Genomic DNA, 25924 nt, shown 5'->3' on the forward strand with positions numbered 1-25924 from the left:
AAAGCAGCAGCCAACCTCTGTTACCTAGAAAGCGGTTTTGAGGTTCTTTCTCTGAAATGGGGGCAGCACGTGGATGCCTTACTCGTTATACCATGGCTCTTACTTATATTTGGAGGGTGGTCTAAAACCTGCATCTATGAGCTTGACATTGCCAAATACACCTTGGTATTAATTTAATAAGTCTTTGTAATTAATGAGATGGAAATATGGAAAATGAGGTCAAGGTTTTCAGCCAAGATGGCTTATTTTGGGTGGTCATTTGGGGCATTTTGGGAGGGGACAGTCTAGCACGGCTCCCCTCCTCTGCTTTGTTCCCCAGAGCCATTTGTTTTTAAAGTCTTCCTTTTCTTTTAATGGGATCCAAGCAGTACTGGATAGATTAGATCATATCACAGTGGGACAGGTTTGGTGGCTTCTGTAACCTCTCACGACTCCAAAGAAGAGAGAAAGAAAAGCAGCTTATGGGGTTGTGGGTAAGAGTCTCGCAATGGCTTATACAAAGCTCAGTGAGAATACTCCAAACACATGTTTATTTGTTCTGTCTAAACAATGTCCACCTGTTAATTCATTGCCAGCTTCCTTATATTTTCTTGTCATGGAACAGTACCTTGTAGCTGTCATCAACGTGTGTCTTCTGGGCTTCTCATTTTGATCCTTTCCTAGCAATTCCTAGTGTAGTTTTTGGTGACTGACTTGGTCTGCTCCTTCTAAAAAAACAGGGTTTGTAGGATCTTCAAGAAGTCAAAAGAAGACCTCATTTCATTTTTTCATTTTCTTCTCCTGTTTAGATACTCTTGACTTTATGTGAGCTCCATCTGTTAGAGCCATCCAGTTCGTCAGGGCACTGTGCAAACTCACCTTTTAAACATGCTTTGCTGGAGTGGCCTCTGAATCCTGTTAAGAATTGGGCAGTTCAAGTCTGGGTCACTGATGGGTAGCAAGCATCTGTTTGAAATGGAGAAGTGCAAGCTTTAGACAGATGGCTAGGCAGACTTTCATTCTGGCTAACTATAGTGGTGTTACGTGGGAACCTTTTAAAGACTACAGAGGTCGCTTTACATAAAGATTAAACTGACCTTTTGCAGATACTGAAATTCTAGAAGCCTGATGGTAAAAAAAAGAAGAAAAAAAAAAATCTCTGATTTATATGTTTATATGCTGGCTTTCCCCCCCTTGTAGTGACTTTAGTGAAGGACTGCAGTAATACAAATATGTAAAATGACCTTTGGACAAGTCCCTTGCTCAATTAAGTAACTGCATCTTCATTGCTGATGCTGGGACCTGTCTTGAATACTTTCATCTTAGCTATGAATTTGGGGCTCTTCTGTCAGAGTTGGCAGAATTGAAGAGGGCCCTGGTGTTTCTAATCTTGTCCCTTCCTATTTCATCCATCAGTTGCATAGTAGCTTAGGTTTTGTCTCTCTTGGAACCTCTATGATCTCTTTTGCTCTGTACTGCAACTCTCATTGCAGGCTGTTCTCCTGATGGCTTTTACTAGGCTGTGAACCCCCTACTCAACCTTATGGTTGTCCTTTTACAAGTATTTGGTCCCATCACCTGATGGGTTCACACTGATCCTTTTCTTTGGCCAGCTGCCACATATCATATAAGAATTAGTTATTGCATACTACCATTGTTTTAAAGGCCCTTATGCCTGAGGGCCTTCCTGATCCATTTTTTTCAGCTCTCTGGTTACAAACTTGTGCCACTTTTTTACATACAGACATGATTTCTTCTGCTTCTCCCAGCCAGTCTTTTACCTGGCATCCTTTGTCCAACTCTAGGCATCCACCTGTTATTGCTGGTCCTGTGGCAGTCTGCGCTCAGTCCCTCAAAAGACCTTGAGTTCTCTTCATGGGAGCCTCTTGCAGAGAGGTAATTTTGTGCCCCAGTGTCACCACTGTAAGGCATACATGCATGTTTCTGCACTAATAAAATCATCACTGTGACACAAAAGAGCTGAGTCTGTTCCAGTTGTGTGGGCTGCCCTCTCTTTGGAGGGAAACAGATCTTTTCTGTAGCCCTGCTGCTTGATGGGGCTATTTTGATGTGGGGAACAGGAGGGATTTGGATCTGATTTATCTCCAACTGGTATGTAAACTTGTTTAGATTTCACCCAGACTTCAATGAAATGCTCAATGAATTCTTCTGCTGTTTACCTCATCTGTAAGTTTTTATTCACTTGGAAAATACAGTCACTTGAATATCAGGATGTTCTGAAAACCCTGTGGGAATGGAGCGGTGAGCCTGGGAGTATGCCTGGTCAGCCTGTCAAGAGGATTGGTTATGGTTTGGTTTTATTCTCTTGAGTTTCACTATCTGTGTTCATGTGCATTAATGGGAATAGTAATTAGGTCTTACATAGTGCTAGGGGAAATCATCATGTTCCTTGTTTCTAATGCATGAACCAGCCACATTCACTGACAGCTCTTGTGAATTTCTGTGTCTCTTCCCCTAACCCGAATTTGCATCTTCCTAGTGTATCATTGAAAATAGACCTGTTTGCCTGTTGGTTTTGTGGCCTCTGTTTCCATCTGTGTTGGAAATTAATGCTCTTCCAGATCACTCCTGGGAACTTTTTAGGTGCAGTATGATGCCTGCGTAGGAAGGACTGGGAGAGTCATTTCTGTTCCGCTGGTGCGAACGGTTCTCTGAACCGGGGTGTTGTGTGCACCTACGTGTGCAGAGCCACAGTCGTGTCTTGGCTGGTGGAGTTGGTCGGGATGGAGGGGCCTGCACCTTGCTCCTCTGCTAGCACCGGCACCTACAACCTCTTTAAAATCAGGTAGGGTTAAGTGCACTTGACACGTGATGGCGTGGCCTTTCGTTCTTATTTCTTGAGTGGATTTGAAACGAAGCAGGGCTTAGTTTTGGACTTGCTTAGTGCTACTTTTAATATCTCCCCTGTAAAATGGATCATCTCAGTGATTTATTTGTCCTTCTGGGCCATCAGGTTTTGATGTCATTTTTTTCCTTTGATTCTCACACAAAACGAGAAGTACCCTTCTGCTGCCACCCCAAGTTTGAAAAGCAGCCGCCAAAGGCTGCGCTAGCCTGGCCGCGATCCCAGCAGTGTGTTGGCTAGTGTCACGTCTGGCTGTGTGCTTGGCAGTACATCGTCACCTTCTTGGCCACAAAGTGTGCCATACCATCTTCTGCTGATGAAGCATGTAGCGGGGCTGCATCCCCTGTGACTTTGGAGCAGTGGTAGGTTCAGATTCCCGAATGTCAGAAATGGCTAGGGAGCAAGTTATCATGAAGTTAGCAGCTCGTTAGTGGTAGGAGTGAAAGCCATAGGAAGCCACATCATTAAGTAAAGCTTTCCTGTCCTGGGGGTGTGCTGTGTTTCACTTCCATCTGGGTATGAGACCTATAGGTAGGCTATGGAAAGGGGCAGAGAAGGGCACATCTTTGCCTGCATGTGTCATCTTGTAAGTCAGTCATGCCCCAAAGTTAAATGACTGGGACATCCTGAGCAAAGCCCTTCATTCACGTGGCCTTCTTTCCCTGTTCTCTTTGAGAGCCTGAGTACAGGTGGCTGCCCAGTGCAGGAGGCGCAAGTGGCCAGAGCTTGTGGACAAGAGTTTGGCTGTGTAGACATGTCCATGGTAACCACAAGAGCCTGTTCAAGCTTGATGGGGTTTAACATGACTCTCCTGGTTCTTTGGAAAGGAGCCTTGAAAGTGAAAACAAGCGCCCCATGAAAACTGCTAATACTCAGCTCATTTTCATTGCTTTATAAAATTTTAATGTTAGGTTTTGATCTTGTTTTCTTCTAAGGTGCAAGTCTGAGATTCTTTACGGGCTAGTCTGACCAGGCTCTAAGTCCTAACAACCCTGATCATGTGGAAGGGATTCCTCCTTAGATATTAGGCAACAGACAGACTTTATCCTTTGATCCTGTGACTTTCAGCTTCTTTCTCCAAATGACCAAGTTTTGTTTTTCTAAGCAAAAGTCGTTGTGCTGTCACCATTTTCTTAAAAAAGTTAGTGCTTAAAAATGGAGAGGATCATAAAGTGATCTCTTTCTGCTTGCTCATTTGGCTGTAGATATCTGGAATGAAAAAATAATTTCAGTCTTAGGTAGTGTCAGGCTTAAAGCCTGCACTTGGTCATGCACTAGGATTACAGAAAGCTCTAGATTCAGCTCGGTGTCTGGATGAATGCAGAGATCTCAGGCACAAAAGGTGTCACCACTCTTGGATAATCTAATCATGTCTGCTGATTTACCTTTCTTTTTATTTTCCCTCACGCTAAGGCTGTGATTTCGGTTTGCATTCCCTGTAACACACTTTTTCTGCTAGTACCCTACGTGTGGATTACTACTACGGCCACTGATAATCTGTTACATGTATGTGTTGAAATACACAATACAAAAGGCTTTGTGGAAAGACTGTTGTAGGGTGAAGCTCCCCCGAATCACCTAAATTCAAACTTTGTGAGAAATCTGAGCTCTGCAACTCTCCATAGGTGCCTCAGGTCTCTTCTGTATGATTCTTCTGGGATGAACTGGTTTCTTACCAAGGGCATGGTAGGAAGTGATAATGCTCTTGAAGGCACATACGGTTCCAGAACTAGTTTGGGAGACAACACTTGTGCATTTTTCTCTCTCTCGATTTTTTTTTTTTTGTCATTTGCTGCCTGTAGCATGAATATATCCATGTGTTTTGAACAGTATAGATGGCTTGTGCTTCACAGACCTTAGGACATCCAATTTGGGACTGACGTGGTTGCACAGAGAGTGGGTAATTCCCTGACTCCCAGCACATGTCTCATGCAGGTGGATCCCCAGGTCTCTTCATCATGTATGTTTAACCAGCTCCTCGGCTTGTCCTGGTTCTTTCAAAGCTGCCGTCCCCCTCGCTTAGCAGTGGACTGGACAGCTGCTTGGTGCGGGCATTGCATGTACATACTGCCTTTTGGTCTCTAGACAACTGCCATCCTTTCTTTCTTGAACAGAAAAGGATCCCCACTGACAGACAGTGCGGGTTTGCTTCCAGCTTTGTGCCACACCAGCTGCAAAAACACCTAGACAGAATTATGGGTATATAGGTATAGGAACCTGGTGTGTTTGATGCAGGTCCTGGCTTTTCCTACTGCAAAACTCTTGTGAAGCTTTCTGTAAACCTCAGCAGGTGATGGGGAGCGAGCTCCTGAAAGGAGACCTGGACTGTGTCTATGGTGATCAGGCTGTGCTAATCTTGTAGCCACAGATTTGGTTACATAAACACACACAAGGAACTAAGGGGTGGCTGAATCTTTACCAGGTCAGACAACTTTCAAGTCTGCAGATTACTTACTGTTTTTATTTTTCAGTACACTTTTTTTATTTCCTATGTTTACATTTCTTTTAACCCTCACATTTCCTTAAATGGAGTAACTCAGAAAAGACATAGCATGGCACTGTACTGAGGTGGTGTGCTTGGGGGCCTGGCTGATTGAGGCGGGTATCTGGAGCTGCTTGCTTTCACATGTGCTGCCTGAGCACTGCTGGGGCAAGTGTGCTGAGCCTGTGTGGTGTGCAGAGCTTGGGATTTGGACAGTTTCATTCCCAGGCCATCAGCAAGACCATGCTTGGCCAGGATGGAGACAAGAGATGAACAGATACTCTTGCGGGCAGGGAGGGAATGCTGCGTTTTACAGAACTTAAATTTGATAATACATGAGGGGATTTTCACTGGTAAAACTGACTCAGGGAGTCTCCTGTGCCCAAACTCTAAATCTGGACTCTGAATCATGAGCTACTATTCTTTAATAGCTCTCAGTAAAGCAAAAGATGTCATTTCAACCAAAATTTTTCCAGGGGAAAAATACCTCTCTGATGATGACTACTTCTTGTTCTATTAATAATCAGATGAAATGATTTTGCTCTAAATTTGGTACATAGTAAAGTTTCTCCTCAGGCACAAGAAACTAATTTCAAAAGTTTTAGCTACAGCAGGTGAAAGTTCAAGGGAACCACTACCCACCACTGTCCCTTAGAAGAGAAGAGGTGCCACATTGACCTGTAGGTCCTGCTGTGCATCTTACCGATGGGTTTTACTCTTGTGAAATAAATGCCTCTGGTCAACCAAAACAGCTCTAAAAATTAATGAGGTGCACATAGAGGCTAATCATCTTCCTGGAAGAGGACTACGGGAGCTGCCCCCAGAAAAGGCTGTGAATGCTGTAGGGGCCACAGGAGGAAACTGGCAATTGGCCCATGTCAGGTGTGCAAAAGAAAGTTACAGCTGAGTGGGATCTGGATTACCAGGAGGAGTTTAACACTTGGCTCTGTGCTTCCCATCCTCCACCAAGCCATAGGATAATAGCACGGTGCATGTGTGTCACGTTAAATTTATCAGGCATTACCATTTGTAGTCAATGGTTCTCATGGGAAAGGCTCTGTTACCCTGGTGAGTAGGAAATGTCTCAGAAACCCAGTGCATTGAAAGTATGTGTCAATTGTTTCCTTCCAGGCGCTTTGGGAAGGGAGCCTAAAAGTTTATCTCAGCATTTGCAACAATATAAACAGATGCCAAGCGCTTCAAGTATGCAGAAAAGAAAAATGTCTTGCTTGGCGTCCCTGAACAGACTTGAGGAGGGGAAGGCAAAAAGCAACGTTAAGTCTCTCCTTTGCAGAATAGGGAAAAGCAGCTAAGTTAATGCAGATGCTTGCCTGAGTATATACAACTTAGTTTCATATTACCAAAATCTGTACAGTGCCCACGTGGTCAAAAGATTACAGAGATTGTCCAGTTCTGTTGGCAGCATATTAAAGTATTAAGACTACAGGCTTACTATGATGTATTTCTATTATCAAGCTGACCACAGAATTGAGGTGATTCAAAGGAGGACATTGTTTTAATAGAGATACTGGAATAGCTCCATCCTTTTGCGTCTGGCTTTTGGATGTGGTCTTGACTGCCAGAATTCATTGGGAACAGCTACCACTATCTTGGGGCCACCCCTGCCCTACAGCTCCTACTTGTGCTCAGATTTCTCTGTCCTTATGCAGAGTTTATGCCATCTGCTGTGTTAAAGCTGATGTCTCCAGTGGCTGCAATAGCTTTCCTGGTTTCCTTTTGACATGCTAGAGCTAAATCCTGGCTTCAGGTGCTGATCTGTAAGGTCTTGCTGCAGATGTCCCTGACTTTGGTGTTGTGGCTCTGCCTATTCCTTCTGTGATGTGAGCCCCTTTCTCCAAGATCGCAGTGCTGGCACACTGAGCTACAGGCAGCAGATGCGCGTCCCTTTTTTTCTGTCACTGGTGTGCTGCCTGATTTTGGACCTTGCTCAGCCCTGGATTTCTGTTTCTGTTTTTGTCATGCTCCCTGAGATGGCAAGTTATTAGCGTCTGATACTGTACCCAGCAGTTGTACGGACAGCTTTTGGTGCCCGGCAGCAGCAGAACTTCTAATACCTCAGCCTAGATAATACTGCCTAAAAAATAACTGTACTTCACTCGGAGAGATTTTCACTAACTCTTCATAGCTGTTAGTTTCTATCTTGATATCACGGACATATATATTTGTATATCTGTTTTACTTATTTATTTAGTGTGATCTTTAGTGTGCATAGTTACCACTAGTACATAAACTTGAGCTTGCTGTAGCACTCTAGCCACCAGAATGATGATGTGATCCATTTCAGGACCATCACAGGCCCTGTTGCACCATCATCATCTGTGAGTGAGAAGGGAATTGCTTTATAAGCCTCTGCTTTCTACTACAATTTCCACATAACAAATTACTTTGGAGCCAAACTGTAACACACTTAGTGACAGTTTGGGGATGAACATATTTTTTCAAGTAATCGTATTGGAGAATTTTTTTTTCTTTTATTGGCTTTTTGAGAATTCAGAATGTAGTATTTAAGAAGCCTTTTTCAGATGCTTTTTTATACTTAAGTAATTCAACAACAGCAAGCATTTAAAATTCTAATTTGTCCTCCATGACTGCTTTTCAGAGGAGCTACTCCTGGAGATCTGTGTATGCCAGTAGTCTTGCTGGGCTGTAGAGTATGTATGTAGATGGGTATGAGGGACAGTGTATTATACATAGGACATGAGCTATTTTCATAAGCTTCTGGCCCCATCCTTGCATACAGCTCATCATTCCAATATTTGCAAAGCCCTCAGGGAACTCAGCTAGCTATTTTAAAGTTGCTATCAAGGAGGGCCACTCTGGTCAAGCAACTTTTTAAAAGATCTTGGTTGCTTTCAGTATGAAAATTCACATGCAAAAAAGGTGAAGGACTCTCCAGACTTCACAGCTGGCCTCAAGAGTGTGTGGAATTTGAAATTGAAAATGCAGGGTTGTTTTTCATTGAAAAGTCAGTTTCTTATTTTTTCAGTAGGGTATTTTGTGCCTAAATTTTTGGTGGTTCAGTGTCAAAAGATTGGACTTATCATCATGAGGGATTAGAGGTGCGTGTTTAGCGGTGAAGTTAACTGGTGGCTGCAGACTCCGGCTTTACTGTTGTGCTGACATTTCCAGAGCAGCTTCCCATGCCTTGTGAAGAGGTGGTTCATCTGGAACCTTGTAATGCTGCTAAAGGTGAAAGGAAAGAGCAATTGGTACTCTGTAACGAGGGGAAATCGGTGGAGATGGGTTGGTGGCAAGGGCAAGTTTTCTCTCTAGTGTTCTCAAGTACATGACTTTTATCAAGTGAAGCCTGACTTTTGTTACTTGCTTGACTTAATTCTTGTTCCTAAGCAAATGGGAGTATGGCTGCTGTAGAAGGGAGAGGTGGACACAGCTCTGAGCTGAACAGAGAAGTGTTGCAGAGATATGTGTCTGGTAACACAGAAGCATGTCTCATCTGGCTTCAGATGCCATTGCCATCATCTAGTTGGGTGCCCACTCATTTGACAGAAGTTCCTGTGGTTTCAGGAGTGATGTGATATCATGATGTGGACTGCATTTCAAGAGAGTCTTTTGGCTGAATGTCTTCTGTGAGAGATACCTGTAGGTCCTGGAGTCAGGACCGAGGGGTCTCTTATCTCAAAGCCGCACCAGTCATGGAGGCTGAGGTCTGAAGGCTGCAGTTTGGGAGGGTCTCCCCTCTCTCTGGGGAGGCAACCACCACACAACTTGGGCTGGGACAGTGCTTTACGATGGAGCACAGCTCTCCAAAAGCGTAGCCTCTGCCTTCTCTTGAATGTGCCATCTGGCTCTCGGGGTTTTAATAGCCATGCATTCATGCAAGGTGTAAGCAGATGCTAAGAATAGATGGATGGGAGGTGACAGAGACAGTGACTCTGTGGAGGTAACAGCTCTGCAGGAACGCTCTGCTGTGAGCAGAAGCAAATGGCTGTGCCTACAGATGAATGCATTTGTTCTTATGTGCATTTGTGGCTCATTCATTCAGATAAATGTACTTCAGTCAGTAATAGGGCATGTGTGTTCATCTGAAACTTTCTGCTTGGCTGTGCTGAGACATGAGTGGGAAAAACAAATTTGGTCAAAAGCATAGAATACAGCTGTGATTTATCAAGAGTTAAATCTGAAGGAGCTGTTTTTAAAGCTTGCAGTAAGATATCTGAATTATTTGGGCACAGAAAAAGACATATAAATGCTTTCTACAAGCACAAGGAAAGATACTTATCCCAAACTGGTAGATGTACAGAAAGCCCTGAAAATAAAACATTTTTTATCAAACTCATCAAGAAGACACAAGAATTGGCAAATGTAGTTTAAGTGCTTTAGTTTGAAATGAAAGTCTATGTGAAAGGGAAAAGGCATACTTCGTGTTTACAGTCAACATACGATTTGACACTCTGGTTACTTAATTTATGTTTTGGAAAGTGTCAGGTACTTTAGAAGTTTACAGTAACTTATGTTAGTCCTTCCTCATCTGTTGTGTTATAATAATACCCTAATGATATTTTGACACTTGTTATACAATGGACTACATAGTCAAGTGATGTAAATTTTGTTGCTCTAAACTCTTCCATTAAGCCGAATCAGTTTGCACAAGGTAGGTGTTAAATCCAGCCAGCGTATTTGGTAAAGCAAATGGAAAAAATAACGTAGAATGTTTTTGGAGAGCACAATATTGCAAAATGAGTATGATGGCCTTCTGTGGTTTTAATTTTTATTTTCAAATGAGTCACAAGTACAGAATAATTATCAGAGTCTGCACTGGCATGCACTCTCAGAAATGATTGTAGAAAAAAATACTTTTCTAAGTGGTAGCTAAAGAGGTCCTAGCTCACATTTGGAGACAAGAAAAATACTACTCATTAATGTTAGGCCAGCGAAGAAAGATGCTTCACTTGCTTATTTGACTGAAATGTAGCATGAACTGTACTGGCCAGCAATGCAGAAACTATGTGCAGTCGAAGTTAATATTTGCTGTTCTTGTGTTCCCTAGGTCATCACACTATTTACATTGGGGTCCACGTGCCGAAGAGCTATAGGAGAAGGAGACGTCATAGAAGAAGACCTGGGCACAAAGAAAAGAAAGAAAAGGAGAAAATCTCTGAGAACTATTCCGACAAATCAGACGTAGAAAATGCTGATGAGACAAGCAGCAGCATCCTTAAACCACTCAGTAAGTACTGGTTTCAGTTGTCGCTCACTACAGTGGTCTGTTGTCTAGTGATCTGCTCCTGATCTGATCATGGAGGAAGAAACTGGATCCACGAAAACAGCCATCTCATGTTGCAGGGTTGGAGTAGTCTTAATCACTTGCTGTCAAATGGTTGCTGTGGCTTGGAAAAGGGACAGGCTGGAGCAGACATTTCATCCCTCTGTACCACCTGAGTTTGCTCCTGAGCTAATGCCAGCCAAGAACAGGCCAAATTTTAAAAAGCAATTTGACACTGTGTGTAAAGAGATAGCAAGGAAATACAAAGACTGAGTAGATGCCTGGGCAGATCTGTTGCAGCTTCTGCTCTGGCTCTCAGGATGTGAACCCTCTCTAGAATGCAAGCACCCTGTGGTTTCAGCTAGAAACAGACTCATAGGAACAGGTCGGTGAGAAGCACCCAAGACCACTGCTATAAAGAGAGAAACATACCCACTTGGGATTTGGCTTCATTGTATCAATGACTTGTGGTTCTAATAAGTCTTTTCCCTTTATTAATTAGCCAGTTTTAAGTTTTGCATACAGAAAGAAGAATAAAATGCAGCATTATTTTATGTTTGAATATCTGTAGGGGTTGAATATCTGAATTTTGATAGGTAGATAAGGGTCTGTTTTGGATGCCCTGTACCTCCATTCAAACTGAAATTGTTAACCAGAGGAGAGAGATCTTTATCTAGTGTCATCACTATGCAGCTCTCAGTAACATTGTAGCATACTGTCATAAAGTCCCATTCCTCTTGCTGTCTTCTCTCTTGGCCCCAAGTTTGTTCTGAAATGTGGGGGATGGCTGCTTAAATAGAAGTGGGAGAGAGATGGTGACAGCCTGCTAAAGTGGGAGCATGCTAACAAGGTTTGAATATAGGAGAACAGCCCTATGTTATATGGATATGATATAGCTCAGATTATTGAGGCTAATTCCAAATGGTTGGAGTTTCATTAAAGAACTTGTTTGTAAGTGGGAAAATGTGCATGAGAGAGAGAGGGTGAGAGAGAGAGGGAGGAGCAAGCAGGGGTCATATAACCTGATCTTTGATGGAAGAAATTTGTGAATTTTTCATTTTAAAATTCTGTTGCTATATAGTTGCTGCATATGAAGAGAGTAACATGGGATCAGATCAGTCATGTGTTTAGCCCAAGGCCTGTTACTCTCGGTGGTGCAGATACTTCAGAGAGCAGCAACAGAAAGGAAGGCAAGTCACAATGTCCGTTTGCTCTTCACAGCTGTAGTTCTCTAGTTGTTCCAACTGGTCAATGCTCAGAAACCAGGAGTTGAATTTACACTGAAAGACATAATTACTTGTCTTCAAGAACTCTAGATATTTTAAGTTTAATTTTTATATTTGCACCTCTGTTCTCCTTTGGTGTGCAGGTGACCAGATCTGTAGAAATTTCTTTTGGCTTCTGGATGTATCGATAACCTAGAGGAATCATGTTCACAGGCTGATTGTGCCCATGGTTGAAAACCTATTTCTTCCATCAGGTTTTGATTTTCTGCCTTATGGCAGTTCATCATTGTTTCTGTTTTGTGTCCTTTGAGAAAAAGTTAATGGTGTTTTTTCCTCTATTGTTTCTACAGGTTAGTATGTTCTTGTCTACTCTTCATCTGCATGTAAAAACGTGCAGTCTATTAATCTTTCTCTAACTGAGAATTTTCCCATAGTCTTTTCCACCCTGACCTCTTTGCACTATGTATTTTTGGAGTGGGATCACTTAAATACCACACAATATTCCAGGTGTCCTATGCAGTAGCATTAATACTACATCATTTGTAACTTTTTCTGTATTGTTCGTCGTCTCATGTATCCAGATACTTTACCAGGTTCTTGCAGGGACTTGCTGTTTTGCGCTGGTGGCCAGATCTTTTTACGAGCTGGCACAGTTAATTTAGAACACTGTAAAGGATAGGAGTAGTTCAGATTACTGTCTTGAATTTCCAAACATTGAATTACATGTTGCCTCATATCCCCAAGTTTTTTTCCCCTTCTGAAACTCTTGTCTTTTTAGTTGACCTGAATTATTTGTTTCCTACACTTTTTTTGCTTGCTGACTTACTCTCTAGTTCTGCTTTTGACATTCTCCATCATTTATAAATGTCTCTATTTCCATTTCATTTTCTGTGTCTTAGGTGGTTGTCCATCTGAGACAGTTGCTGGATATTCAGACTGTTCCAGCTTTAGATGTCTCTTACTGGAACTCTGATGAAGGCTTTTTGAGGGTCTGAATGGCTTATGTGTCCTGTGTACCCCACTCAGTCATGGCAAGTGTGTCCAAGAGAAGACCAGTTCTTTTAAGGAAAAGCTTACTTAGTCGGATATTCATTACTGGCAATCATGGCAAGAAATCTGAGTTGTAACCCTGTTTTTTTAAATCTTCATCTGTTAATAGTAAAAGTTTGAGGGGTATGTGGCTCAAATTCAATTTCAAAAGAATAAGAGTATTAGAAACAAAGAATTGGGAAATTTTGAACAGCAGTTTTAATGGAGTTGGGAGAAATGAAATGTATTACATATATTTGAGACAGCTGTCAATAGAGAGTATGTGGCATCAGAAGCTGAAATATGTCAGGGCTGTGTGGTTTAGTAGAGAGGGACAGAATGAAGGCATTTGCTACAGAGTAGGGGTGCCAGTTGGCCAGTGGCTGCATTGTGGCCAGGAGGGAGAGAGTTTTGGATTTTGCTTTTCTTTGAAGGGGTGGGATGGGGAAATAACAACTGAGCAAGAAGTGAAATGCAGAGCATGGAGACAACCAGAGAGTGAGCGTTAGTCTAACATACTTGAGGTCATTTTACAGGGATGGCTGATTACAAAGGGACTACATCTGCCAGAGCTAGACCAGCTCTGCAGGGGCTTACTGGATATGCTTGTGGGGTACACAGTGTTTCCATGTCGTCAGAAGAGAAGGAGAAACAGAAGCGCTGGACACCAAGGAAAGAGGAAATCCTGAGCCCGCTGTGCCATCTTACACAGCTCAGCACCTTTCTCGTGAAGGCACCCAAGAATAGAAGAGCGAGGGTGTTGCAGTTCCCAGGATTAAGGACTGCTGGGACAGCTGTGTTTATGACCTTTGCATAACACCGCTTTGCTTGATGGCTGGCTGTAGCCAGGGACTCTGCTCACCTTTAAAAAAACAGGATCGGATTCACACATGCTTCAGGTACCCATCAGAGACTAAGGCTCGATGAATGCTGGGTTGTGAATATAGCATGTAGGACACTGCCTTCAGAAAGACTGCAGAGAAGGTGATAGGTGTATGCAAGTTTAGTAAGATAATAACATGAAAGTGCTGTTTATTGGTGAGACAAAGGGACTGAATTGGAGGATATTTCAGTCTTTTCTTTAGAATTGTAAGATTTTTTTGATTCCTCTGTTCTGTTTTGTTAACTATATTTTAAAACAAGCAAAATCCAATTTTACATGAAGAAAACCCAAACATCTTAAGGAAAGGCACAGTGCATCTCAGTGTATAAAATCCAGAATGTATATAGCTCCTTCTCTTTGCTGATTTTTGCGATTATTAACTTGGCCAAGTATTAGACACTGTCAGTTCAGCTTGTATGTAACTGGTAGTTTATTTCACCTTCAAATGCAAGGGCAAGAATATGAAGTTTGATTTGAAAAATCTTTAATAATATAGTTGTTAAAATAGTTCCTAAAAGTTTAGGAAACTGCTTGATTGTGTCCGTATACTGAGAGCTTTGTTTTTACTGAGTAGAAAGCTTAAGCCAGCTTTGATATGATATATCGCTTCTATTTCTTGATCCGTCCCTAAGGACCATGAAGCCTAAACCTAGGTATCTTACCTGAAGATAGTTTCTCAGCTTCTTTGATGAAAACTGTGCAATCAGATTTTCACCAAATCTGGATTTGACTCACCAGGTCAAGCTGCTTGTCCCACAACAAACGAACCTGATGAAACATGTCTGTCGATACAGGCAAGAGAGTAAACAGGTCCAGAAACGCAAACCTACCCTATAAATGTTTTGTTTCAGTTCAAAACTGTTCTAGCTGTGCTTTTGTATTTAGGAATTGGTGCAGTCTGGAAATGTCAATCCTTTTTATAAAAGCTGGGTCCAGTTCAGTCAAACAAGCCAAACTTTGATAGTTCCTTAACTCTCTCCAGATGGGAGGTTGTTTATAAAATTGAACATGTACAGATATGTTTTATCCTAAGTAAATTACTGCTTGGGAAAGATACCTCCTTCAAAAATCCAGACAGGGATATTCTCTGATACACTGAGGAGGCGGCTTGAAGGTGATGTTCCCTCTGCAGAGCCCTTTCAGTATCTTCCAGGCCTGCAGGGGCTGTCTCTGCGCATGGAGAGAAAATTGGAGTTCACGCCCTTGTTCTCAGGCAGGACTGCTGACACTGGTGCTAGCTGAAATGTGTCTTCCTTAAACCGCAGACTATTACAAATCCATGTTCCAGATGAAGCGTACCAGCACCTTATTGCTAAATGCACCTCCTTTAACCAGCCTGGCCCTGGTTTCCACTTAGGACCAGTTAGAAGGAAACATTTTTTGGTTATTCTGTACCATCCATCCATACATGCTGGCATACAAGTATATTTCAGGTAAAAAATAAAATGCTATTACGTACTGGTAAGTGGACTTTAAATATCCTCTTCTTATCTGCCTAAAACACACATAAAAGTTGGAAAACAGATGAAGATTTATGCTGTCAGAACACTGAAGAAGGGGAAGGATAGTGTATTGAGAGGTGATGGGTAAAACGGGGTTTTCGGAGTGAAGCTTTAGTGATTTTTGTAGTGCTAATGGCTGGAGTGTTGAGCTGCTAGAGTACTGCACATATTCAGTTAGCCTCTGGTTAATGATGGTCAGTGCTCTTAGTGGGGTGAAGGAAAGAATCAGCTCGACAGACTGGGGAGTTGATGGTGGAAAGGCAGCTTGTCAGCTTGCACGGGTAGAGGTGTCGAGCCTCATTCTGCCTCCTCAGGTCTACTGATTGCTTATCTCAGAATGAAGTGGATGCTCTTACTTGCAAGGGACAAGACAAGGGAGGAACAAAGAAGGCAGATATAAGTTTCTTCTCTGAGACAGGTTGCGATCTGAACCCATTTCCCTCTTCCTCATTCTTTACTACAGACACATGGAGATTTTCCCATGAGGAAATGCAACTCTGCTTGATCTAGGAAGGGGTTTCTTCTCACTGTCTGGTTGTCCTCCAGGTTAATTTGGCTCACCTCCCTGGCTCAAACCCAGTAAAATCACGTCTCTTGGTAAGCTCTGTCGTAGCAGGCAACGTGTAGACATGGTGTTTACGTACCTAGCAGTAGGAGGTGCTCCACAGAGATGCCTGTGCTTGTACAGAACTTGCCTGGGTTGTCCTTGGCCTGGCCCAGCTCTGTGTCCTTTACAAAGATACAAATCTATTTCCGTAGCACATGTAGAACAGAAGCGCTTGGAATATGGGGTACAGACTTGAGCTGATGTGAGCAATTACCGTGTCAGAAGAAACAGTAGAGAAATGTATGATTTTTTGACAGAATGGAAATTCTCGTCTTCATTCAATTGATCTGTGCATGGCCTATGGTTTCTGGAAGGTAAAAAAAGCCCTGTCTGCGTGTATTCATGACTCTGAATTCAGTGGCTGGGGTAGAAGTCCTTTTATAGGCAAAGGTGATTCCAAGCAAATAAAGAGCAAGAAGCTCAAAATGTAAATACCTGTCCCTTTCCGAAATATCTTGGGCAATTTCATGGGTAGTCAAGGGCTAGTATTATAAGCTGTAAAGTAATGACTTCCAATGCTACACCTCAGTTCAAGCTCTACAGCATTTTGCACAAAATAATCACAAAAATGATGCTAGTAGCATAGATAACAAAAGATTAAAAATTCTTTGTTCTTTGGAGTGATTTTTAAAACTAGCTGGCAATAAACATCCTCAAACCTTGTTTTCAGGAAGTTAACTAGAGGCATCAGTTGCTTTTTAATTTTTCATTTTTTTCAGTTTAAGAAGTAGGGTTGCAAAGGTGTGGGCATGGCACTTCTGTGTCCCGCGTTCATGTGAAGTGATGCTTGCTCCTCTGTTCTGTAATATTTCGCTGAATGCTAATGCAGCCTGCAAGTTTGAGGAGGATGTGAGCCTTCACTCAAGTTGATTGCAGCATCTTAGGTTCTTGAGCTCTTTCTCCTCTGAATCACAAAGTCTTGTAGGCTGCCTGACTTTTTGCCTCTTTCCACTTTCATTTTTAACAGTGTTATGTGGAAATAGGATAAAGAAGGAACTGGCTTTGGTGGGACAGTGAGCTGCCTGCTGACATTACTCTCTATCTGTAGACATGGGATGTCTTCATTGTCACCCTAAGTATAGTACTTTACATGCATATGAACATGTATTTGTACATGTAAATGTCTTTAAAGACCAAAAGGGAGTCTTTGAGAGTTCCTTTGCTGAAGGGCTCTAAGATTAGATTTTTCCTGTAATGATAACTATTGCTATTGGCCACGTATAAAGGTTTTATTCCACAAGTTGTGAGGTGCGGTGCCTTGCTGCAACACTGTATGGTTTACTGACTCTTTTTGTTAAAACTGCTTGCAGGTCTGAAAAATTGTTGTTGCCAGAGTGAAAGATTGGTCTGAACTGAGCATAATGCTTGAGAAAATGGAGTAGGAGGAAAGGAAATTCAGTGTTCATAGTTTACTGGATATGGGCATTCAGGGCACTTTGCTCCATGCAGTGCTGGGCTTCAGAAATGACTGTGATACTTTGCTTTGGTAGGGGATTCAGCAAGGCACTGGGACCCAAAAGCAACAAGCAATAATGAGGGGCCCATGAAACTAATAAACTGCATGTTGTAATAGAATTTTCTTAGCATTTGCATATGTGAAGAAAGTAAAACCTGATTTTTGGACAGAGTCAAAATGTTGACAGGTGGATAAATGTAACTGCAGAATCTAAATTTTGGAAAACCTTAAAGGAGGGATAAGCCGTTGTGAGCTGAGGGCATTTTTCATCTTACGCTGTTAGGTGCAGCTTTTCTGCATATGGTCACATATGGGCTAAGCTTACTGAAGGTTTTCTTTACTAGTTGAAGGGTGTAACTAGGATCCTGTTTACAGGACACAGAACCAGAAATGAGGAGAAGAGGTTGAAAATCTGGATCTGTCTGTTGGAGTGGTTTCTAGAGGACCCGTATAGTAAGAGAGAGGGAAGGGATGATATGTCATCCCGTCAAAGGTTTGTAAAAGTTTGCAGTTTGCTCAGAGAAATTCCTCTTCCACCCACCAGCAGTAGTTCTTGAAGGTTTTAGTAAAAAACACTCTCTTGAGCCCTCAGATGTGGGTTAGGAGGAGCATTTTGCTGAAAGAGAAAATGTTTGCAGCATAGTCATTTCATTAAGGTGCTGTTTGAGGCTTGTGCTGTCATCCTGGATGGAGTGCATCTCTCCCAGTGAAGGTGAGGTTGGGTCTGAATGGATCAGATTTGGTATGTAGGCAACCACTGTGTACCTCTGTAATGATTGCCAGGCATCATGCCTCACTATGGGTTAATATGCACCTTTGAACAATTCTAATTTAAAATGCAGCCTTCTTTCCAAAGCTCTGTGTAGTCTGGAGCAAGGAAAGCTGGGACTCTAGAGAGTTGCTTGAGTCCTGCTTGCTTGAAGCTTGCTGTCAATTTTGGGCATGCATGCTACAACCCTGCTACTGAACACCTGCATTTAGTGCTTGGGAGGATGTTTGATGTGGAGAGAGAACTGTAATTATCTCCAATAGATTGTCCGAACCTGGCAGATCCTGCAACATCAGTTGGCGCCTTTTTTTTTTTTTTTTTTTTTAAAACTGGTTAGTCAGTGCTTAGTTTATCAAGGTGCCTAGCAATATAAAATATGTTGTGGTGAGCAATCATGTAGCATGAATTCACTGTGTTGATTTGTTTAAGTGGAGGCTTTTTCATTTTTAATCCAAGTACAATACTTTGTTGCTCCTGGTTGATGTGAGGCACCCTGAAGTTGATGGCATTAGCATCCTTAGTTTCCTTTACATATGGTTTGCTTCTTGCATAACAAGTATGGGTTTTGCTCCTTTCAGGTTCTTCAGGTCTTCTGATGGGTCTAAGAGCCTAGATAAGAGAGTGGTGCTCTGTGTGTGTGTATAAATAGTTTTCTAAGATCTGTCTGTTGAGTGCAATACCTCTGGTGCTAGCCAGGTATCCCCAGAGGCCAAGCTCCTCTGCTTTTTTGCTGTGTTCTTTCACTCAGCAACTTGACCTTTATCAGAAAAGAAAGCCCACCTGTGGGGCTGAAATGCCCATTGACTCCTTTGTGCTCGTAAGTCTCTAAAGTGCTTCATCACATCGATAATTCCTGCTGAAATCTGTGAGACCCGGGCATGAATGCAGGTGTTTCTGGATCACTAACTGTCCCACCAGTGGCTAAGTTACAGTCTGTTCACCTCATGCTTCGCATTTCTTGAGAACCATCGTATTTTGCTGCACATCTGCCCCTTGGCTCGATATCGGAGCGTGTGAACAGTTTGCTTACGTGAGGCCTGAAATAATGTTTCACATCTACCGTCTTAAATGGGGCACCGAAGTAGGCATGTCTGTCTCTGGTGAATGCAATGGGTAAAATACCCAGAGCGGTGTGCTGAGGGCTGTGCTGTGAAACACATGTGGGGACAGAGTCTCCTGTGAGGACAGAGCGAGCCTTCATGTCCAGGGAGCACCTGGCATGAGCTGAGGAATAGACAGAAGAAGGCTCTGTCCCTGGCACTGCCTCCAAAATGGAGACAAGGCTCTATTTGAAGCCACTCGTGGAATAAGCAATTTGAGCCCACCGGTGTGGAAACCATCCCTTTTCTAGTTTTAAATACAATCTGTTTGACATCTGCAGTGCATTCAGCAGGGGTTTTCCAGGCCTTCTCCTTACAAATATCTCCAGCACAAAATTGCTGCCTCTTCAGGAGCACTTCTACACAAAATGGGAAATGAGTTGCATGCAGGATTACTGAAGCAATACAGCAGTTTGAGGAGAATACAGCATGCCTGATCTGTAGGTACACAGCCCTGCTGCCTGACCCAGAGGCTGCTTTGTCAAAATGCCTGTGTTTGGGGCACTCACAGAATTTCTCCCGTTTCTCTTAAAGTTGAGTGTGAGCTGGCTATTTAATGGTATATCTCTTAAAAATATGTGTGTGACCATTCTTAAACAGTCTTCCTACCTCTTGATGTGCAGTCTAATTTACAATGAAGTGACGTTCTGGTATTGCTTCCTAACGCAGAGTGCCTGACTTGCAGAAAAAGAACCTGTATTGTGGAGAATGCCCTGGTTGATTCCAGAGAGGAGTGGAAGTTGCCAGTCCAACTGTGGAACAGTCCATCCATAATGAGATTGAATTAATTCGACAAGGATATTTAGACATCAATTTAGTAAGGCTCAGGCTTGGTGTCTACCCTGAAAGTTCATTAAGCTAGCAGCTATAAATAGCAAGAGACAGCTACAGGATTGAAATAAATGTACCTACTTAGCAGAGCAGATGCAGCACAGTCAGGGGTGTGCCAAGACTCCTCTTTCTATTAGTGTTGTTGGATTTTTTGGCAATTCAGTTTCATTTCTGGCTCTTCAAGACATGGGATGGGATTTTCCAAAAGCTTTTACCTTCAGCCCACCACAGTAAGAGCAACAGCAGACTAGTGTTGAGAGCCTTTGAAAAATACCAGGCAGGGTGGCCAAATAACTTAATTTTTTTATGTTAATACTTTACACAGGGAAGATGGTCAGGGAGGCTTTACCATAAATGTAAGGGAATATTTGGTATTTTGGTCTTCAAGAAGTGCACAGCACGCTAGTGGATTGGTCCAAGGTGGTGGAGTCAGTTGAAGCATGCCTTTTTCTGCCCCTCCAATCTCTAATGCCGCAAGTAGCATATTTAGGTCACAAGCAGTGCAACTGCAGAGGTAAACCCAGAAATAATTACTGCTTCGATTGCAGACATGCCCTCTGCATAGCTGGGGGCCCATCAGAGAGTCTGCTGGGGTGCAGCAGGATGAGTAACTGGGAAAGGGCATGGAAAGGTGCTGAGGGGCAGGCAGGCTGTGGGAAGGGTGCGGGTGAGGAGGTCAGTCCTGCTTGCTGACACAGCCCTCGCCTTGGCTTTTGCCCTGCTAAGGAGAGTTTGCATAATGCAGGGAGAGACCGCTGATTAAATGGGCTGGACATCTGACTACCTGGGGTAAAGCTGACTGTGTCCTGGCCCTGAATATTTGGTTAGGGACTTTCTTCTAGTGGGTCAGGCTCCTCTAAGGCAGGACCCCTTTCATCCCTGCAGGTTGCCTCATTTTGTGGGGTCAGGAAGCTCTCTTGCCTTTCACTGCAGGGGATACAAACCTTCAGTCATGTTAGATTTCAAGACTGGTATTTTTGGTTTTATGGGTGGGTTCAGGGAAGAGGCTGTGACCTCAAAAAATCCAGAGGGAAGATGGGGAGAGGAGGTGTGAGAAGAGGTTACTTGAAGACACAGTTGACTGGCAGTTAGGGAGGGCTTCTTGTCGGTGTGGGAGTGACAGAGAAGAGACGTGTAGGAGGGAGGTACTTCAAGCAGCAGCTAAACCCAACTTCCTTTCACTCCTTAATGACTCCAACCCTCATCGGTGGGAGATAGTCTGGATGGTACTTCTGTTGTTTCTGTGGCTCCATTCTAACTGCAAAGACTCACAGCTCTCACTGAAGCACTTGGATAGGATGAAGACACATGGTGATAGAAGGTTGCGTCTAGATGTGAGCTGTCACCCAAAGCAAAGGCTTTCTTTTTCTTCTTGGCAAGAGTACAGAGTTTTTCTTAGCTAATTAAAAAAAATGCTTTTTTTGCAACACCTTTTGACCGAAGTGTCGGGGTTTTTTATCTTGTGGGTATGCTGATCGCATAAGGACTTCTTGTGAACACTTAGGTTTATTTAAAACACTTTGCCCTTCCCTTACATGTGACATCCACCTTAGGTAAATGCATGGCTGCAATTGGGCTTACAGCACAGAAGGGTGCTCACCTGGCTGGTGCTCTTGCTTTGCCTTTGCTGTGCAGCTGAAGGCTGGCAGTCTGGAGAGCTGGTCCAGGCAAGTGGGTCAGTGGGTGACTTGCTCTCGGGAGGCTGAGAGAAGCAGGCAACTGGATTTTGTTCAGTGTTGCTGAGTAAGCAAACAGTGTGTCTTTTTATCACTGCCCAGTATGCTCCCCTGCTCTGGCTTGCACCACCCCCCACCCCCCCCTCCCCATTACCTTTTCTCCTTTCCCTCTTTCAGTATGCTTTCTAAAATAATTATTGAAGTGGGTTTTAGTATCTCTTTCAGACATGGAGCAAAACTCTTCTATCTTTGCCAAGGTTTCATTCCTTGCTTGTGACAGCTGGGAAATGAGCTAAGTCTTTTGGTTTGGGTTTTTTAATTCCCTTGCAAAGTCCAGATTTTGGGTAGGTGTGATAAAACGTAGAGCTAAACTGTTCCTCCTTCAGTAGGTGTGTACTGAGAGTCCCATGCAGAATTACAGAAAGCAATCTTTCCCGGCAGTGCTGGTTGTTAAGTCAAATGCTGAGTGCCTCTGGTGCAGAGAATTAGTTCTTTTCCTGTTCAGAAATGTATGATAGTTGTCAGTTTTCCCTTTAGGGTAATTTCTGAAGTCGTTTTTTGAGAGTAAAGGTTGGGGAAAAGAAGTGTAAGTTAAGTGCATGTTAAGTCTGGTGAAATTTAGGTATCTGTTGAGTACCCATTGGAAGTCAGCGTGTGCCTACCTGTTTGGATGTGGCACACAGTGCCTGAGCTTTGCCCTGCCACCAGCTTCCTTGTGTGCCTTTGGCAAGTCCCAATAGCCTGGTGTTGGAAGTCTTCAAAGGGACAGTTATGTCAAGGATTTCGTGTGAGTGAAAGTAAATGTAACAGCATTTCCCACATTATCCTCTCTGGTTGGCACTCTCTTCGTAGAGAGTTTTGCATCTTGCTCTGGCAAGTCCTTTGCTTTGAGGAAGCCCCTGCCTAAGGGAAGCTCCAAACTCTGCTCCCTGAATTTTACCTTCTTTCTTCTTCTGCTGTGACATCTGAAGCTCTCCCTGTGAGGGTTCCACTTGGTACCAGGGTCCGAGGACAAGGGGATAAAAGCTCCATCTCTTGGGCTTCCTCTTGTCCCAGGCACTGCAGGCAGTTGAGGTGCTGAGGGCGCTGTGCAGGCTGCTGCGAGCCCAAGAGTCTGTGCACTGAGTTGTTTCCCTGGCAGAACAGCTCAGCTTGCTTCCATCATCTTTCTCCTTTCCCCAGTATTGGTAACTTTTTTCTTTCCAGCAACATTTCCTTGAAGTTTTTTTCCATGCATTCCCCAGCTTCTAAAGTCCCACAGAAGTGTCCTTAGGAAATGCATGACTGTTTAGCCACACAAACAAAAACAACCTTATCTGTGCGATTGTGATTGATTCCTCAAAAGAAATTAGCAATGTAGACTGAAATTCCATACTTGAGTTTTACTTATTTCTTGCTTGCATATTGTGTTTCAGATAGCAGCAGTGTCATTCAGTGTTTGTGTTAGTCGCCTTTACCTGCATGGAGGCTGGTAGGTACTTCGGGAGAGTTTGCTGGCTTATGAAGGCTTATTGAAGTGACTTAGGGGTGTGTCATGTAGGATTTAGAAAGCATCTTGTATTTCTAGGTTTTCAGTGTTCCTTTGGTTGTGATGCAGCCAGACTGGCTCTGAAAAGCGATTCCAATTTGAAAAGTTTTAAAAAGTCAGCACTGTAATGTGCCCATGTGAAGCCACTGCAAATGCCTGGGCCTGGAGTAACGTGAATATTCTGGAGATAATTTTCCACCCATTCAGAGGCCGGGATAAAATTGTTCAGATATGAGCTCTGCTTTCAGAAATTTCTGGATGTATCTGAAAGGAGCAGCCACTGCAGTGGAAGAAGGAAGGAATGAATGTGATTGTTTTCCTCTCTGGAGAAATGATACTGTCTTGTGATGAGGATTATTTCTAGGGATGGTACATTTAAAGGCACAGTGTCATCTCTTCAGGTATTTTTTAAAACCTCCACTGTTTTCATTGTTAAAAAACAAAACACGCAAATTGCCGTGGTAATAACACCAATATAGATGGTAGAGCTGTGAGTAGTTCCACTTACATTATTGTCAACTTCAAGTGGTCAAAATCCATGACCCTGAAATAACAAAAATAATTTTAATATGAAATGCAAATACAGAAGAAGTGTTGTTTCAGCTGGCCTTCTGGTTTTGATGCCCTATCACTGTCACACTCCTGCCATACTTCCCAAGTTTTCTCTACAATTTGAAGAACTGATACAAATATGTTTTTGTTAAGTCAAAGTTAAAGATTCGTCTATAGCTTTAACTTCCCCTTGAGAGGGGAGTTAAAATCATAACACCTATCTGGTTAATATTGAATTAATTGTTGCACAGTTTGAGATAATAAGAATTGAGCATTGTGCATTTGATAAACGTGGTCTGGGCAGGAGAGAGAAAATGACCTACAAAATGAAGTGCTGAATCAGCCTCAAAATACCTTTGTTTTGTGGCAGGTATGAGTGATAAAAAGCATTTTCATTTACTGGTCACTTCTGCCTTGATTAGCTGCATGTTTGCTTGCAGCTTTATAAGTAAGCCATTCTTGATTAAGAATGGTCTTTGCTGTTTTGTTCTTTACCAGGCAGTTTTTATTAGAAATCTCCCTCGGCCAAAGGTGACACAATTAGACATGCCAGATGTAGAGGAAAATAATTCAATATAAATGTTACGTTGGGTTTAAAGCCACAGGGTGCATCGGCATCTTTGTGGATTTAAAATGGTTCTTCAACTTTGTCTTGAAACTTCTTCAGTTCTTAAGCATCAGGAAAAGGGGAAGTTTTTATGGGGTATGTGTTGCCACTTCTGCGTGGTGCACAGTTCATGTTTTAGATAGGCAAAGCAAGAAAAGAGGCCAATTCCTTTCACAGTACGGGGGAAGACCTCATTTAACTGGAAGCTCGCTGTGCTAATCTTGTCTTGAACTGATAGCATGTGCCGCTATAATTACCTAAGCCACCTTAATTCTTTGCCTAATTCTGTTCTCTGCATTCACGTGAAACTGCTAAGGGACAGAAAAGTCTAAGGAATTTACCATGTGGGAAAAAAAAAATCTCATTTAGAAGCATTTTGATTTTAAGCCAAAGATATTTCTGTAGCTGAGAAGGGCTGAATTGTGTAGGTGATGGTTGGTACTGTAAAGCTGTCCTTTTTGGATTAAACTCCATACAGATGTGTTGGACAGTGTGGGAACAAGCCATCCCAAAGCTCTGGGTTTCTCTCTGTGTATATGTAAACAAGAGTTTGCAGTGCTTCAAAGCAGATACACTGGTCCTGTCTGCTGAGCTATTTCAACATTCCCCTTATGTTTCATGCATAACATTTCATACAGTGGGTTTTCTGACTCATGTTTTGCCAGAAAGCATGACTTTGTTCAAATGAGGCTCAGTTTTACTGATTAACAGGCAAACTGGTCAGCAGTGGTGTGTTACATCGTTTCTGTGTATTTGTTTTGTAGCGGTGTGTAGCATGGATGCCGTTTGGAGTTGAATGCTGTTGGATGGCAAATACTGTACTAACAATGAGAGGAAATGTAGCTATCGACATCCTTACTAACTTGGTGGAAATGTTGTATGTTGAATGTCCTCTTCTGCCATTATTCAGTAATTCTCACCCCAGAGAGAGAAGTGACTGTCTGGAGTATGAGTTGATCAGGCAAGTTGCAAGTTCTCCCCTTAGCCTGATTTCAGAGAGACTTACAGAAGGAGAAACAAAGTGGTCCGATGACTACGTACTGAAGTTGAGATGGCGGGAGGCATGAGGCGGACTTGGGGTCTGTCACTACAGGGAATATGGGAAATAGAGCTGCATGCTGGAAAGATCTTGTTCCTTGTGACAACATAACCAACATCTGCAGTCCCTTCTCTAAGCCCTATTTTGCTTTTTTTCTGTTGGCTCATGGAAATTGCATTGAACTCTTCCTATTGGGATCATTTAAAATGTTGATCCTTAGCCTAGTTATTCTTGAAGCTGGTGTCCTTTTTAAAAATTTTTCTTTCCACACTCTGAGAACAGCAGAGCTGTTGTAGATTTGCCTATTGCTTCTTGCTTCTGCACTAGGAAGTGCTGTTTAGCTGCTTTTGGAGGGACTGAAACGTTGGTTGCAGCTGAGGCCAGCTGGCAGGGAAATGTTAGACGGTAGGGATGGGTAAAAAGAGGTAAAAGAGGGGCTCTCCAAGTGCTTCCTGTGGCATGGAGCCGACTCCTCTCATCCAAGGAGGTGCAGAGAATTATGCTCGTGACCTACTAACCTCCTCCAGTTGGGGTTGTGGGTTTGGGA

General features: G+C 42.8%; 1 protein-coding gene across 10 annotated transcripts in view; it reads left to right on the forward strand.

Moving 5' to 3' along the window:
- The window catches only part of SLC4A4 (solute carrier family 4 member 4), a 231478-nt gene that overhangs the window by 79343 nt on the left and 126211 nt on the right, over positions 1-25924 (forward strand). For all 10 annotated transcript variants that reach the window (XM_074905331.1, XM_074905328.1, XM_074905330.1 and 7 more), the window contains one exon: positions 10357-10536. In XM_074905331.1, coding sequence (XP_074761432.1) covers positions 10357-10536 — 180 coding nt within the window. The remainder of the gene's footprint in view (positions 1-10356; positions 10537-25924) is intronic.

This window comes from Athene noctua, chromosome 4 (genome assembly GCF_965140245.1).
Source record: "Athene noctua chromosome 4, bAthNoc1.hap1.1, whole genome shotgun sequence".
Classification (NCBI taxonomy): Eukaryota; Metazoa; Chordata; class Aves; order Strigiformes; family Strigidae; genus Athene; species Athene noctua.